General features: G+C 40.5%; 1 protein-coding gene across 2 annotated transcripts in view; it reads right to left on the reverse strand.

Annotated features, from left to right (window-relative positions):
- RFWD2 (ring finger and WD repeat domain 2) overlaps nt 1-17,833 on the reverse strand; it is a 132,532-nt gene that overhangs the window by 42,516 nt on the left and 72,183 nt on the right. For both annotated transcript variants that reach the window (XM_019471175.1, XM_019471174.1), the window contains exon 15: nt 15,870-15,986. In XM_019471175.1, coding sequence (XP_019326720.1) covers nt 15,870-15,986 — 117 coding nt within the window. The remainder of the gene's footprint in view (nt 1-15,869; nt 15,987-17,833) is intronic.

Raw genomic sequence — 17,833 nt, forward strand, 5'->3', positions numbered from 1 at the left:
CAGAAAGATGGAATTGGGAATTGCTAGCCAGTAGCATCTTAGGTAATTTCAGAGCTGTTCAGAAAGATGGAATTGCTCTTGGATTGGATTTTGTTTAAAAAAAAAAAAAGCAAAGTGTTTTTGCCAAAAGTGATTTTCCTTACACTTAGATTTGTTAACAAAATTCAGAAAACAGCTGTTACTAGCAGGCTTTTTTTTTTTTTTTTTTACCCTTTGTAAAGGTTTAAGGATGGCATCCCTCATTGCTTGGCAGCTCATAAATTCACAAGACTCCAGCCAGCAGGAGCAGGGCAAAAGGGAAGGATGGTTTTGTAATGTACACAGTGAAGTGATCAGCACCTTCTCAATCTCAGTCCTCGGACTCAGCTTGATTGCAGGGATAGGGACACAGCAAACGAACTGATGATGTGGTTACATGATCTTAGGAAATCAGGTTAAAAACTTCAAAAAAAAAAAAGAGCTGGGAATTGCTAATGGAGCCAGTAGCATCTTAGGTAATTTCAGAGCTGTTCAGAAAGATGGAATTGTTCTTTGATTTTTAGTTGTTTAAAAAAAAAAAAAGCAAAGTGTTTTTGCCAAAAGTGATTTTCCTTACACTTAGATTTGTTAACAAAATTCAGAAAACAGCTGTTACTAGCAGGCTTTTTTTTTTTTGCTCACCTCTTGCAAGGCTCTTAAAATGTACTGAGGAGTGGCAGCTCCAGAAAGAGTAGGCAAGTGTTAGGAAAGAGCATCACACAGCAGCAGTTTATGTTTCACTGAGTACCAGTACATACAGGGTAGCAACGCACATGACCCAAAAAGTAGAGTGATTTAACTCTCCAGGTACCCAGCAATTCCCAGTAACATTCACATTCCAGGGCATGTGCTTCACACTCACCTTCACCACAAACATTAACCAGTCTATGGCATGAGCTAACTCACAGACACCCCCCCACCCCCCAAAGCCTTTTTTTCCCCAACCACTTACTCAAAGGGATATCAAGGCAAGGACAGCAATAGAAAAATTCACCTGCAATGCAACAGTTTTATATTCAATGGATGTAACGACTAGAAAGCCCCAAGAGCTGCATACAAAGGTTCTGTGGCTCTCCTCTGGAAAACTGAATTGCTGGAGAATCAGTGACCATTTTTCTTTTTTCAATCATTTAGAAATGCATATTTCTCAACCGTTCAATATTTAGATTATTGATTCATTCAAAAATAAGTAATTTACATTACTCATTTTTCAGTGCTTATAGACTTGAGAATATAAGTGGTGCTCGCTGCTACATGTCAGATGAATGTTACTGCCAGGAATACACCCATATTCAAAACCAAGGTTGTAGGGTGGGGAGCCAGATGTTAATTAAGTGGTCTGTTAGAAGTCTTCTGTTATCAAAGCACATTTTGGACTTTTTTTTTTTTAATAAAAGAGATCTTCAATACCAAACTTAGGGGTTAAATTAATTTCATATATAATGCTCTGGCTACAGCCTGCAGTCCTGCATGCCTCATGCTACAGATGTTTTACTGAAACAGGAGCTCAGGCTTCAGCATAACCTTTAATGTGTTTCTCTTGTGCTTCTTTGACCATGATGATCTGATTTGTTGCATCTAGTAACTCATGTCCTCAACTGATGATTCTCTCAGCTTCGTCTGTTTGTTTTCCTCCATATGAACTTCAAGCTTGGATCAAGGCTGCCTGTTTTCAGTGAAACTCTGTACATCAGTAGTAAGAATAAGAGACATTTACAGTCTGAGGGGTGTATTTAAATGACTTGTTCAACAAGATTTAAAAGGAGTCAGAGCAAATTTGGTGCAAGAAACCTAATGGAGGCAAGCAGAGGTAATCCTGAAGAAACCAAAAGAGCGACAAAATAAAAGGGCACAAAAAAGCCCACAAAATGTCTTTAGTCAGAAAGGTGAGAAGCATGATTTTGTGGAGTTCGATTCCATTTCTACTTTCACTGGTTAAAAAAATGATTTCACAGATCTTGAAGTAAGCCCCCATTGCTCAATATATATTGAAGGGGTTAGAGAAATCCAATTATTTGTATTTAAATATCTACTTATAGAAATTGATCTTTCCTTTCACTTGTTCCTCCTCTATATACCAAGTGTAAGCAAGATTACTCATCACAGAATGATGCCTTCAAAGCTACCTAGAATTGTATCTAGGCAACTTGTTTAGCAGGAAAATATAATCATATCCTTACGCCTTCAAGTGTCCAGAGCCCAGTGGTTCAAACCAAAGCTTGCGTTTCAAGTGTCTCTGGGTGAAAGTAAAGAGTACACATTGCCATTCCCTTAAGTGGCATGTCACGAAGGAGAAGGCAAGCCACCTTAATGAATTTTTGTTGAACATAGATAAGCAAGCAGTAGAAGAACAGAACTTTAACATCAAGATGGGTTAACCAAACGTCTCTTTCAGCCAGGTTCAGTGTGATTTCTTGCTATAAAAAGGAAGCTTGCATCCTCAGAGGTAAAGCCTTTGGCTAGACTAAAAATGGAAACAGAATCAGGAGGCTCACATGCAACCTCAGTTTTCACTGTTAAAAACTTTTCCTCTGTTAGTGAGCAGAAAGAAGGAGATAAAAAGGGACAACATCCTGATTTAAAAATAAACTCAAATCAACTGTACTACACTGTACTACAGTGTACTGTATTGCAGTACACTGAAGATGACTTGGCACATTAGATGCCTCGGTCCTTACAGAAACCTGAACAAGGGCCAGGTAAACAAGTGCTGCTCTTTCTCAAAAACCTGAGAAAAGACAGACAGCTGCTATCAGAACCCACACCTTGAAGACGAAACGCTTTAAAATAGATTTTCTTTAGTTTGAGAGGAGACCTACAAAAGCCTCAGCACTTGCGACCTCGAAGCCATCTAACAAGCTGTATACTTACTTAGAGACTAGCTAAGAAGTTATTAATAAGGAAGTGGAACCTCTCTAGTGGATCTTCTACATACCTCCACACCAGGAAACAGAGCATCCCCATAAAGGCAGCGATATCAAAGGCTAGTCAAAAGACAACTAAGGATTTAATTATGAGGAAGCCCAAACTGAAACTTAATCCTACACAGAGTGCAGTTTGTTTGAAATCCATTTTTGCTCAAGGGCCCTGAAAGTCATAGAATAACATAGGTTGGAAGGGACCTCTGGAATCCAGCCAGTCCAACTTTTCACTCAAAGAAGGGACAACTACAAAGTTGGATTCAACTTCCAAGTTAAACAGTTGTGTTCAAGGGTCCTACTCAGTGAAGCTCTGAGCATTTCCAAAGACACAGATTCTATACACTCTTCCCTCATCTTAGCTGCCTTGAAAAGTACTCTTATGTCAAAGGATTAGGGAGGAAATTTTTTTAATCCAAATTTACTTAAGCTATTTCCTATTGACATAAGAAAGGAAAGGCATTAAAGCCCACCTCTCAGCATTACAAGCATTAATGTTTAGGCTGTGTTTTGCTGCACAAGTTTCTGGCTTCTCAGATCTTTCAGGTTTTGTCTACCTTCTCCCGCATGATGGGGGTGGCACAAGGCACTGCCATACAACCTTAGCTCTCCTTTAATTCCTTTTTTTTTTTCTTACTAGTAAAAGAAAGTGGAGAACTGCTGAACTTTAACTGTTGCCAAGCCTGTACTACCAAACAACAGCACTTAGAGACCTTCATGTGACTGAGGTGGCTTTGTTCAAAAAGTTTAGGGTGGAGATTTAATCTCCCCTACAGCAGAGAGACAGACTGGAGTCTGGACATCCATATGCGTGTCTTGCTCTGGAGAGAAGACTGGGGACATAGGACAGTTAAACACTCCATCTTTGGAAATAATTCAACTTAACAAGACAGGTGAACCTTCATGCAGGGACCACAAAAAAAGACTATTTTTAATCTTGGGTCTCTTCCAGGGCAGAAGAGAGCATATGGAGGAAAAAAAAGGGTCTTTATTGTAGCAATAGAAATGCAGGGTGGCATTTGGGCATTCAACAAAGAACAATGAGGAAGCCTTCCAGCCAACGAAACACTATGAAGATATTTATTTCACTTGACAGAGTAATACTGGGATGGGATATGATCAGCGCAGGCTTTGGCCTATCACAAGCCATTTCAGGGAGAGAAGACAGTGTGATAGTTTCCACTACATAAAGGAAATAGATGCTCTGGGAAAAGAGAAAAGACGACAACGCATTAGGGACGGGAAACAAAGTGGACTTGAATTCAAACGAACAAAGCCCTGCACCAAAAATTAACATAAGAATTTTCTGAAGAAATTAGATAATATCGACAGCAGTGAGTTGACATCAGTGCCCTCTTTACAAACCATTTCCCCTGCTGTAAGGAAGGAAATTAAAAATGGGTTTGATACAGCCTGAAGCAAAGAACCTTTGACAGACGAAACTATGTGGAGCATTTTGCTGAAGAATTCAGTGTGCTGTTTTCCACTTGCAGCATAACAAATCACATGAAGAGGAGAGAGCAGAAATAAATCCATTTCACCCCAACATCTCCCTGTAGAACATTGTAGCACAGGCAAAGCTAACTGGTATTTTTTTATTTTTCCTGTATATACCTTCCCTTCAAAAACAAAACAAAACCCCAATAAAAGAAGAAAATTTTATCCCAACAGTCATCATTACAAGCACATTAAAATGTTTGCTGGATATGGCTTTGTATTCACAATTTTCTGTTCCAGCAGAAATTGCAAGTACTTTGGTTCTATAACTAAGACAAAATTACCCATATGATGCATTTGCTTTTTCCTCCTCTTTTTACCTGGAGTTCCCTTTGCAGTAAGGGAACAGCTTTTCTCTGAATAACCATTTTCTGTTGCCCTGGGGAAATCTCAGCAATCTCTTCTAGAAGCAACACTCTGGTCCACAGCAGCAAGCTAGAACAATGCGCTTATTTTGTATTTCATGTGTGTGCCTGAGATGATTTGGGATGCGGTCCTTCATTCATGTTTGCTATCGGAGTTCTGTCTAGACAAGTGGTCTCAAACACTGTCATACCAGACTCCCAGGGAGCTTCCGCACACTCTGACTTCATAGGTGTCAAAAATTCAATGGCCACCCAAAGAGGGACTGAACTTTGGAAAAGCATTCAATATTTTCCTTGCAGGTCAAAGCCTCCCCCATGTGCTCTTCCCTTACAGCATGCTCTGAAGACTACACAAGATTAAGCAAGGTCTGTATGATTTATTTTGTTGGTGGCAAAATCTTCAAAAAAATACCTTTTAAGTGAGGAAGCCACAGAGCCCGTGATGTTAGCGAGGAGATGAAAGGAAGTTTCTAAAGCAGAAGGCGGCACGTGGGTATTTGGGGGTGACAACTCAATCCCATTTTCCTACACTGCAATACAGATGATGGGCAACAGCCCCCAAAAATCGTATTAAGGGAACCCAACACAAATCCAGTCCAGGTTTTCATTTAAATGAAGGAAGAGCACAGCTTTAAGAAGGAAAATGCCTAACAGTGTTCTGTTTAGCAGAATGGATGACAAAGGAAGCAACATGAGAGGTCCACTCCATGAAAACTGAATTAAAGAGAGTGAGGTTAGATTAAACATGTCTGGTAGCCTCAGTTTAATCTCTGGCAAAACCAACAGCATAATATGCACCTCCTACCTCTCCTTCTACCAAGGAAAGGCTCAGGGATGTGACAGCAGAGGGTTTCAGGTTAGCACTTGAAATATTTTGACAGAGCTCTGCAGGGAAAACTATACACTGCTTCAGCCAGTGATTTTCATCTCTTACTAACACCAAATGTACTTTTTTTTCTTTAAAATGTATATCAACACTAGCATTTCACTAAAGATCTATATCTCCCTCTGCTGAACAGATGAAGGAAACAGCAGCCTTGATGGGAACCGCCAACTGGGTTTTTAACCTTTGTATTCGACAGATTCCCTATGGCTTGAAGTTACAGATGACATTTGCCAGGTTATGGATAATGGTCTTTACACACTGGGGACATTTTTTAGTGACTTGTCTAAAGCTTTTGACACAGCAGCCCATAAAACCTCCACCCTAAATAACTTGTCTAGTATTAAGGAGAGAAGGAGGAGACATAAAACATTAGAGATCTTAATCAGTTGAGAAAAGGGCTCTGATGGGAGGGGGAAGCAAAACAGATTTCTCTAGAACTCCTTTGAAACTTTGACCTTTACGGTTTTAAAGAGCTACAGAGATTTCTCACAGGAATAAGGGATAGCTGGTTTTTGTGCAATTCAAAGATTGCCTTCTATCAGACAGTTAGAGAAACAGAATATTCAGTACACATAAGGAAGATGTACTAATGTTACAAAAGCAATGAAGACAACAGCAGTAGCAATCTGCAGCTTTTAGAAGAATTCATTCTTTATGTCTGAGAGAGAAAAAAGAATTACGTACTGTTCAGACCCTTAATCCGACTTTTCTCCTTGACTATGTAACATGTACAACCCTATATGCACTAGCACATGTAGGCCAATGGCCAAAATGAGTTTTAAGACACCTAGAACATGTGAAGAACAGTCATTTTATAGTAAAAGGTGCTTCAAACCATGCTGTCTAAATGGATTACATCTCTGAAGATCTGAAACTTCTCACATAAGCACCAGGAGTCTTATTTGTACAATGACTGTTGGATACATCTTTCAAAGCCAAAAGTACTACATCATTCACCGATAGATGAATCACTAGATCTCTCCTGATTCAAGATACTTATTGCACACAGTATTTGTTCCTACTGCAAACCCATGTCAGCTCTGGTTCTTGAATGACTCAAAGATGTGCAGGTCATGGAGCTGTGATGGAGGGAAAGGGCAGCACAGTCAGACTCCCAGGGACCACAGGCTCCAAGAGCTCAAGATCATGTAGGTAAGGGCTTAAGACATTAAGCAAGGTAGATATGAAAAGGAACATCCTCCCTAAAATTTTAGGAGCACATTTATGAAGCAACAGCTTTAGGGTTTTTGTCATATCAGCAAACATCATACAAAAAGAATAAAACAGGCTTCAGAGCAGTCAAACAGTCTCTACGGAAAGTGCAGGCTGCTGCCATATGCATTACAATATGCAGCTGAGGACCCGAATTTGCCAAATTACCAGTCAAACCTGATTTTGGTCCAGAACTACATTTTGCTTCACTAGCCTGAGGAGATATAAGCTTTCTTTTACTAGGTTCTGGAGATGGCGATCCGATTCATCACTTAAACTGCCCTCAAAGCAGACTCCACTGGAAGAGCTGATGGATATTAAACACAGCGTCACAATCGCTAATATTCAAGCTTAAAGAATGCTTAAACCAAAACCCCAAAGGTTATGGTGGGATTATGCAGACAAGGAAATAAGCATGGAAAAATACATGATGATACACAAGTATGCAATGTAGAAAAGAGCCAATGTACACTCTAGCTAGGCAATGAAATAAGTGATGTGAAAGGGAACTAGATTTCCACACACATCTAGTCTTACTTTTTGTTATCTTGAGATTCAAATGGCTAAGAGGGCATCTTTAGACAAATTCCTCTCAAGCTAGCCCAAGTGTTCAAAAATTCCTGTTAAAAACACATGCAATGCTTGGATGCTCAAATACTATCAAACAAAGCCTTTGAGATGAGAGTCCACACTGCATTTGCAGGTTATAGATTTTCCTATGCAATGTGACAATCTTCACCAGTTTGCATGGAAAAAGTAGCGTATGTTATAAAAGTCTAAATGTGCACAGTACTCAGATAAAAGGCTGGAACGGTTAATCTACACAGCAGTCTGACCAGGAGATAACAGGAAGCCATTACAGATGATGTCATTCCAATGAGCAATTCCTTTAAATGAGCTACCAGAAAAACTGCAGCTTTGGAATCTGCCGAGGTTGGAAAAGATTAAACTCTAAGGAATACAGCAACAGCTAGTAGCAAAAGCAATTTGGCATCCTGAAGAAAAGATGAATCTTGGAGTTGCCTATTCTGTTCCTGAATTTCAAGGCTCATTTCAATTTTAATTTGAATTTTGTAACATTGACTAAATGACTTCTACACCAGTCGGAAGACAAAATGTTCAGGAAAAGAATATTTAAGCAAACAATTAGCACGCTCATTTCTGCTAATGACAGATTTATCCTCTTCTCAAGAGAATTAAATGGAGCTTTTCAAGTTCATTTTATTTGTTCACTTGTTACTTAAGTGTGACGGCCTCTGGGATAAAGTTTGGAAACTCCCAATAGGTCTTTATATTGTTACTCACTATTCATTGCAGATGCTTTATCCAACACAAGTCAGAGACTACTTTTTCTGTGCAAGTAAAAAAGTTACATAAGCTTTTAAACTCTGAAGCTTATGTGAAATTTGTATGTACAACACACCCTGCATGCCTCTAAGTGGTTTGTGTGTCCCTTCATGATTTCCTAGGAAGCAGCTGCAGCAAGGCAGGACAACACTGTGCAGGTGCCTGGCTGATCTGGTAGCATCTCTGATGCACAGATACAGGCAAGTCAGCTTAACTGCAGATATCGCAGGTTTAAATAACATGGCATAGCTGGAGTTCTCCTGCTTGTCAGTCCTGAGCAAAAGCAGAATGTGATCTACCTACCAGTACCAGAAAGATTGTCTTCACCAGGACAGCAGAAGGTATGGCTCGATACTTTTACTTACATCCCAGCATCCAAGAAGAGGGATAACTTAAGTCAAACCTTTAAGATGGTGTTCTAACCTAAACAATCCCACTAAACTCAGTGCTTCCCCCACAATAAGTACTGTCAGGACAGAAATATGACTACAACCACACTGGCCAAAAATACAGATTCCTCCAAACGACCTCAACTGATTGAAGTGCTGTAGATGCTTTCAAAGGTTACAACAAATGAAACCTTTGCAATGAATTCTGTAATGAGCTTAAGTTGTAAGGTGACAAGTGTGCACTTCCAAAACATGAACCTTGTCCCCTACTTCCCCTGCCAATAGCCTCAGAGATCATGGACTAGAGGAAGATTATTGAATACCTGCAAAAAAAGAAAAGACACTCTGCATGTAAAGTCCAATGCAAGTTACGGGCGAGCCCTGGACTGCTGCATGCCATACCGATTTCATAAAGGCTGAATGTTGAACACTGCTGTGAACTTTTCTACAGGCTTGAAAGAAATGCCTAACCTTTGTCTGTGCCTTTGAATACTGCCCTCAATTCATACGCTAAAGGTAATCTTGTAGCTTAAGCCCAAAGAAGCTGCCTAACTCCACCCTAAACGTGTCATATATTCACACAAATAGATTCTTTCTGAGTCACTGCAGGCTTTCAATAGAGCAGAGTACTTACCCATGAGAATCTATTAAGGTAAGACCTTGCTTTCAGCTGAAAAACATCAATTCTCTTCCAAAAAGGCACACTGCCTTCTTGGTCATTAATATCACATCATTCTTCCCAGCTGAGCGACAAGGCAGGCAAGTCACCCAGATCCGAGGCAGTATGAAAGTCTAACTCTACAGGGAGATGTTTGGAAAAGAGAAATCACTGCTCCAGTTACTGCAGCAGAAAAATCAATATTTCACTGGACAAGGATGGTCTCCAAAGTAGTCCCATTTGGACACCAGGTATATTAGCAGAATTGAACGATGCTGATAAAGACGACACGTGACCTTGAACTCTTAAGTGCATCAAGGCAATGCAGAGATCTTAGGGGGTGGGTAAATAGTTGCAAATGAAAACAAAGCTGTTGACATGGCAACAGGAGTCCTTTGGCATGCTGGATGCTGTGGATCGGTATCATTAGTTTTGTGGCCGCTCAACAATGGAAGAGAGGTGGCAGCTTTCAAAGCCAGAGTACAATGCCACTCTGTAACGCTGAAGATGGTGCCCAGGGAAGCTCTTTAAAAAGCATGCAAAACCTGCTGGGGAAAGGGCAAAACCATCTTTGAAGGAAAAGCACTTTCTTGGGAAGTGCTCTTGCTCAGTGTCACTGTACAAGTAGGGAAGGGAATAAGGAGGAGAGAGAGTGGGCAAGAAGGGGCAGAAACCTCAGCACTGGGAGGAGACCTCATGTTCAGTGAGGATTCACCCCTTGGTAACTATTGCTGATCTCAATTCAGGCTGCCAAAAGCCTGTCTGGGGCTGGCACTAGTGCTCTATGATCAGTGCATAAGCTGACCCAGAAAAAAGGCAATTCAGTTTTGGCCACACAATTGCCAGTATGAAAGAAGAGATGGAAAAGCAAAATTGGGAATGTTTAGGAGGGAGTACAGTATCCCCAGTGCAGGTAGTCTCAAACTCTGAGGCTGTAAGTAGTAAAACCAACATAAATCAGCACTGTCCCATGTTTTCCCTACCCTGGTCACTTCATCTCAACTCACACCGTCAAGAGTTTGTGACAACGCAGTGAAGCAGTCTGGAGACCTGATCAAGGTTAAAACTAACCCAGCAAAACCTTAAGCTCTGACCATGTTGCAGCTGTTCTCTTGCTCTCCTCTGTCCATCTCTACTTGTCCACTGCTTCCACTTATTTTGTGAAGCTCCTGGGGAGCAGGTAGTCTCTGTCCTGCATCTCTGCAGCCCTGAGGAACCCCTCTCATCCCCCAGTACAACCTGCTAGATTTATGGGTCCTACAGGGAAAAAGTATAGCATGCAAGAGGATGATGCATCTAGTGTTAAGAACTCAGGAATCTGAAGTTTTTGATTACATGTTCTCTGCATAATATATGGGAAATAAAAGGTCAGTGGTAGCTGCTGACACTATTACAGCATGCTGGGAATAAAGCATTACTACTATCAATAGCTACGCTTAGCTCACTAGAGTTAACAGACAGTCTGATCTCACCCAGACTGCACAACCTGGACATTCAAGCGGCAAACTGCATGCATTTTCAGCCTTTTTTTTTTTTAAAGCAGGGAAATGGTACTGCTAGAAAATATACGGGTTGAGGGCATCAGTGCTATTGCTGAGGCAGAACAATAACTTCAGTCATGATTTATATAGCTAATTTCAGGATAAAACCCTATCTATTTTTAAAAAGAGGAAAAGACCACAAAATTACCTGATTTTGTATTCAGCAGTGATTACAGTTTATACTGCCCAATGTTTCAACTCAGTAAGCATGCAAATAGAATATTTTATTAAAGTAACGACAAAAGGGATCTTTTTTTTTTTATGTGCCCTCTCCACTGCAACAGATTTTATCATGCTGCAGCCAGACACGCTAGCTTCCTTCTCACCTGAAGTGCCTGTCTGGTTTTAAGAGAATTATTTCCCAAACCAAATACCCATTCCTCTCTTGTATAGGCTCTATTTCCAGTTTATTGCTCATTTGTTCTGTTTTAAGCTACCAAAATGATCTTTTGGTCATCTAAAAGCTTTCAGAGTGAAGAGCCCAGAAGAGAAACATATATATCATCCACATTAGATAGTAATCCTGGGATTTGCTTCTATAGTGGCAACTACAGCATGGTTTTCTACGACATCTGAAGCCAACCCAGTACTCTCTACTAAAGTGCTCCATATGGAGATACACAATTTAACAACACTTCTGACCATGGCTACATCTAAATCAAAGCATCATGGCAACTCCTTCCATGATCACTACTCATGTTTACTAACAGGTATATTGAAGCACAGAGGGTTTGACCAAGAAATACACATAAATCCCAATTCCAATGCACATCATTTTCCTTTTCAGGATGCATCATTCAAGGCAGTCACTTCATGTTCTCCTTCTGCTGCCAATGATGGGCAGGGACCTGCAGAGGAACTCAGCACAAGGGGGAAAGGGAAGCTCCTCCACGAAGGAGGAGCAGTATAGTATGAACAGTAGCGAGCAGTCTAGCAGAGTCAACATAGTCTTATCAGGGAGAAAATCACAGCCAAAGCTGCTGGAGCAATAACCCCCATTTCCCTGGCTGTGCCACAGAGTTTGCAGCCTGGCCTTGCTTCAAAATCCATCACTGCAGTCCTTCGGTTCACTCCTTTTATTTGACAATACAGCACACAAATTGGGTGCATGTGGAAATGCTTTTTTAAAACGAAGATCTCTGGTTCAGGATTACTTAGAGCCCTGAAGCTGTGGGTACATGACTGTGGCTACCTACACTGCAGTACAGCTGAGGGACCCAGCTGGGGGTCAAGCTGCCATCACCCTCAGCACTGGACGTGCAGAAGTGACCCCCACCCCAAAGAGCCCCTGGTTTGAGGACCGGAGGTCCTCAGCAGATAGAGGCCCACAGGGAACAAAAGGGCAATGAGAGTACTTCAACAGGCTGCTGCATCAGCTCACATAATTCATGCTACATGTTGGTAGACCTCTATGGGACTTTTGAGTATCTTCCTTCTTATTTTTCTGTAAAAGGGAGTTCTAAAATTGGAGAAAGTAAGAGAAAGCACAAAAGTACCTCTCGGAATATTTTACCCATGCACAATATAGCATCACTGGCAGAGGTGAGCAAACAGTCAAGATTTTACTAACAAATGAGAAGGGATATGTAAACTGGAGATAGGTAGATAGGACCTTAAGATAGCCATCCTATTTCTGTGGAGAATGCAAAGGGGGAACCAGCACAGAGGTTCAAAGAGATGCTGATCTAGTTGAAGCATCTGATTAGGAAAACCCACTTCAAAGAGGCATTTCTAATAGATGGAGGCAAGTGGGCAAGATGCATTTGTCAAGGACAGAGGAAAATGTTTCATTAAGCAAGGTATGAAGGAACGAGACCTTATGAAAAGGGGTTTCAGCTGTATGGATGGTTAAGAAAGTACCTCAAGAGAAAATAAAAACAAGAAATGAAAATTGAAAAAATTCATAATCTCAAAATATTAACACTGAAAAAATTTAGACTTGTAGTCAAAATTACACTGCTAAAGCAAGGCATGATAGCTTGCAAGCTATTCTGCATACAGGGGAGGAACTGAAACATGTATGTTTAGTAATTTAATAATAGCATATTAAATCAATTTACTTCCTCCTTTTATATCTCAAATATTAAGTACAAATACTCCCCCCCTCAGCAACCATTTCATCAATTGCTTATCTCATCATGTCTTAAACTAGAAATATATATACAAACATATAGCATTAAGTTCCATCAAATCAACAAATAAAACAAGAGAGCATATACAGGAGCAGCACTTCTGCCTAAATACTGTACAAAACTGTTGGGCATGCGATGCTAGGAAGTCTTGGCTCTTTTACCATTGACTAAATCACTGAATAAGTAATTGAAACAATTTTCAAAACTGAATATCTCCTGAGCATGTGAACAAGCCAAGGCAGAGCTAGGACAGCTTTCTAAAATTGCCCACTACACTGGTCACTGAATTAGTGTTTAGTGTTTTACATCACTCATCTTTATTCCTACTGGGGGGGCAAACAGGAATGGCCAAGTCAGTGTGCCCAATCCACCTTTTTTTTTTTTACTACTACTCAAGGAAACCAGCTTTGACTCTTCCTTTATTAATTTTATAGCCCACATATCACACTATTTACAAGTTAGATTGCCTTTTCCATAGACTAAATAAAATTAGTAAAGAAGAGAAGCTGAAACTACCCCAGCTTTGACTCTTCCTTTATTAATTTTATAGCCCACATGACAAATCACACTATTTACAAGTTAGATTGCCTTTTCCCTAGACTAAATAAAATTAGTAAAGAAGACCAGCTGAAACTAATGGAGGAGAAAAACTTTTGTCTCCATCACAACACATGAAACAGGACTGTTTGACTACATGGAGTACGAAAGTAGACACTAACTCATTTCTTCGCTCTGATTTTGTTTTAGGAGTTCAGAAATAACATCTTTCAAGACCCCAGTATTTCTTTTAATTTCATATGCCATTTTTTTTACATGTATTTATGGCTGAAAGATCAATTAGAATTCCTTTGTGGGAAGTCATTCCCATCAGTTCAATTACTCCATGTAATTGTTTCAGCAATCATAGTTAAATACCAATTTTAATTTTTATTTAGAGACTCAATTACCAAGCATCAAGCAGATGTAAACACTTAAAATTTTATCTAGTCTTCCTCCTACGCCTTCTTCCCCAGTACAAATACCATTTTACCCCTCAGCATTCTCTAAATCATAAAAATGCACATGTAGTCATTTAAAACTTCCGTATAACTCCTAGTGCTTGCTAAGGCTTCTTTCCCAAACACACTTGTTGAAGGCGAGCCCATCGTGGTTTGTTAGACATGAGTGTGGGGATAGAGACACTCCTACCTGCTTCCATCCCACGTGCCCTACAGCTCCGAAAGCCTTCATAGATTTATCTGTGCCTTATCCCCCCTCTGCCTTTCAGGTGGAAAGGAATCCCAGTTACTGATTTATCAGGAAGAATTCTGTTTCATAGTGCTTTTACACATCTATTTGAATCAGCAGCTGATCCATTTGGAGCTGGTGCTCTCATCTTTCCCTAGAGCCTTTCACAGATAGCCCCTTTCATTCAAATGCTGCTAGTATGTATTGTAATTCAATTCTATTCTTGCATGTAATTCACTAAACTTCAGCGAGATGCCTGTCAAAGAAGTCAATATTTTACACTCCAACTTGAATCCATTTTTTGCAGTGTATCAAAATGCAAATTTATTTTTTCCTCCTAAAAGTCACAATCTAAGTAGAACCAGCCTGGAAATGGGAACACCTAAATGAAATGGCAGACCAGTGGTTGCAAGAATGATCAACGTATCTCCTGAAGTCCAGAGATAGCAAATGTTGTCAGAACATTTAGTTACAAGTGCATTAAAACTCCCCAGAGAGAAAGCAAATGCAGAGTTTGTTAAACATTTATAGGTACCTCTGAGTTTCAGTTGCTGCATGCATAGCACAATACAGTTTCCTCTCAAAGCACAATACCCACTCTGCTCTCAAATCTTTGTATTATCACCAAGAACTATTTAATCTAAGTGAATAAAAGGCTCATCATACCTTTCCCACTGACTACTTAAAAAAAATAATTAAGTGATGCTTTGCCCAACCTAGGAAAACATGAGCCCACCCACGGGGATTGTAGTTGCAGCTATGGGAAACATGCACAGCCACTATTTTACAAAAAACCTCAGGGGGATTGTAGTTGCAGCTATGGGAAACATGCACAGCCACTATTTTACAGCACGCCTCAGGTAAAACCAGTTAAAATTCCCCAGTATGGTTTGTAGTATTTATAGAGCAATGCTATAAATCAGAAAGAACAGCTATCACCACATTAACTTTGCTATGAGACTCTCAAAACTGAGCTTTGGAGCTTTGCCTTAGTGATCTCAACAAACACACTAGGTGACTTGCTTTCATGAGCTTTTATCTCTGATAGAGACACCCAAATTAAAAAGTCAGGCTGCAGGATGAAGTTGACACTCGGGTATCATGATGTTTTCTGGGTGACTGCACACTTGAAAAGTCTTACTCAGAGGCATTTTAACTGCAAAGACACCTCAGTAACCTAGGAAAACATGAGCCCACCCACGGGGATTGTAGTTGCAGCTATGGGAAACATGCACAGCCACTATTTTACAGCACGCCTCAGGTAAAACCAGTTAAAATTCCCAGTATGGCTTTGTAGTATTTATAGAGCAATGCTATAAATCAGAAAGAACAGCTATCACCATGTTAACACATTAACTTTGCTATGAGACTCTCAAAACTGAGCTTTGCCTGGTTGCCTTAGTGATCTCAACAAACACACTAGGTGACTTGCTTTCATGAGCTTTTATCTCTGATAGAGACACCCAAATTAAAAAGTCAGGCTGCAGGATGAAGTTGACACTCGGGTATCATGATGTTTTCTGGGTGACTGCACACTTGAAAAGTCTTACTCAGAGGCATTTTAACTGCAAAGACACCTCAGTCCTGGGCACAGCAGCCAACCTCACATCTCTGGGGGGAATAAGAAACAAAGGAAGGAAGAAACAGTATCTCTTTGCCCAAAAACCCCTTTTACCTACCTGCACAGCCAAAAGCTAGGTGATACCTAGAGGAGGGGCTGAATTTGACACAACACACGTTAGCCTTGGCCTCGATGCTTGCTACTGAGTTGTCCAAGTTGGTAGACCACAGCTTCACTAGAGAAACAGAAAAAGAGACATGAGTAAACAAAAAACAACAACAAAAAAATCAACCTCATCTGAAAGGCATAAAATCTAGTTATTTCATAAATAAGATTCTGAAAAGCCTCAGTTGCCAAGATGTTAGTGATTGTAAATGCTCAGTTGCTGCTGATGGCTGGTAAGCTTGAGAACGTTCTCAAGTGTGCACTGTAAATATTCTGCCCACCTCCATACACACAGGAGACACTGAAAGTCTGTATCCCGCACAGCTGAGAACATCAGAGCAGGTGACTAACCACATTAGAATCTCAGCATTTAAGGCTACTGGACCACAGATTCATATAACCAAGAGCAGGAAGACTTGCATCCTTTTTGTTCCTTGTCCCTTAGCTGGGATGCAACTCCATGCTCCACAGCAGAATTGTTTTGCACCGAATAAACATACCTAATTGTATGCTTGAGCACAGTGAGTGAGAACAACTTGTTTTATTCTCGAGAAACTGGCACAGACAGGAAAGAAATCAGTATGCTGGCTTCCTGTGATGATGTATTTCCTTGGTTCAAGGAACTCTACTCTTCTATGAGACTAACGTGTGAACATTGATTAAGCTTCATGGTACAGAATGAGCTCTTCCCCCAAGTACTCACTTCAGTGCTTCACAGGACAATCAACAGAAAACATCATCAGCTTTTCAAAATACAGCCTTCCCCTGTAGGGGGGGGGCTTGTTGCTCTGTGGAAGCAGAGCAAGCTGAAGCCAGTGTTTGAACACACAGGAGCTACATGAAGGCTTAATCCCCTAAACAGCTGCCATGAGCTGCCTGGGCTTCTTCAGATCTGTGGCCAATGGGTCCTCTGCTGTCTTTTTACAGAAAGCACACTTTTGAGGTGAAGTGAGCAAAAATGGCAAAAGAACAGGAATCTTGTTACCTACTGTGGTCAATGAGGTAAGCGGTCTTATGGTGCGTGTCCCCACCCTCTGAGGACCCCTCTGTATCACCTCTTGGTCAGTCTTTCCCAGGATCTTCGAAGAAGCAGCAAGGCTTCCGTATGGATTACTCAAGGATGTTTTAGATGGTCAAGAAAAAGGAGGGACACTGGCAGGTTTGTTCTAGTGTACCTACTTTTTAGTAGTATGGCAAGCAACGAAAAGCAACAAGATTGTGCTATTTCTGACCATACCTAGGAGAACTACTTCAAGGATGAAAGAAATACATGACTGCTCAGAGGTCACTAAGGAATCATTTTAAATACAGCACTATGTGGGTATCTGACAGCTGCCTGGAACCATTATAAAGCAGCACACATATATACCAGAAATACAAACACTGATGCATACTGTATTTGCATATAAGAATTATGTAAAATTCCATGAAAACAGTACCCACCCTGTTGTTGGTTTTCAGAAATAAAATCCACTCTCATTTACCAGAGTTATAATATTCACCCTAAACATCTAGCTACATTTCTAAATGAAACCAACAGCTTTGCAAGCATGGCTTAAGATTCTCTCTTCTCCCAGGTGAGACTGGATGATATAACTCCTCCACTGTGTTTTGCGCTTGGGGGCAGGGTGGGCAACAGAGCTAGGAAAGACAATTTTGCAAAACAATAAAACATTAGGATTTTGCTTTAATGAACAGACACCAGGAGATGTATAGTCTAAGTTGCAGTGGCAGTAGAAGACATCAAGTTTATGGATGAGATGGTATAGGAAGCAAATAATACCATGGTTACAAGAGGACACTGTTGGCAGACAACATTGCTTCAACTTGAGGCACGCAGGGAAGTTATATGATCTCACAGTTCAGAGCTATGTTCTGCCCAAATCTAGTACTAAAACCACACAGGCTTGTCTTGAA

Source organism: Aptenodytes forsteri, unplaced genomic scaffold (genome assembly GCF_000699145.1).
Source record: "Aptenodytes forsteri isolate BGI_AS27 unplaced genomic scaffold, ASM69914v1 Scaffold289, whole genome shotgun sequence".
Classification (NCBI taxonomy): Eukaryota; Metazoa; Chordata; class Aves; order Sphenisciformes; family Spheniscidae; genus Aptenodytes; species Aptenodytes forsteri.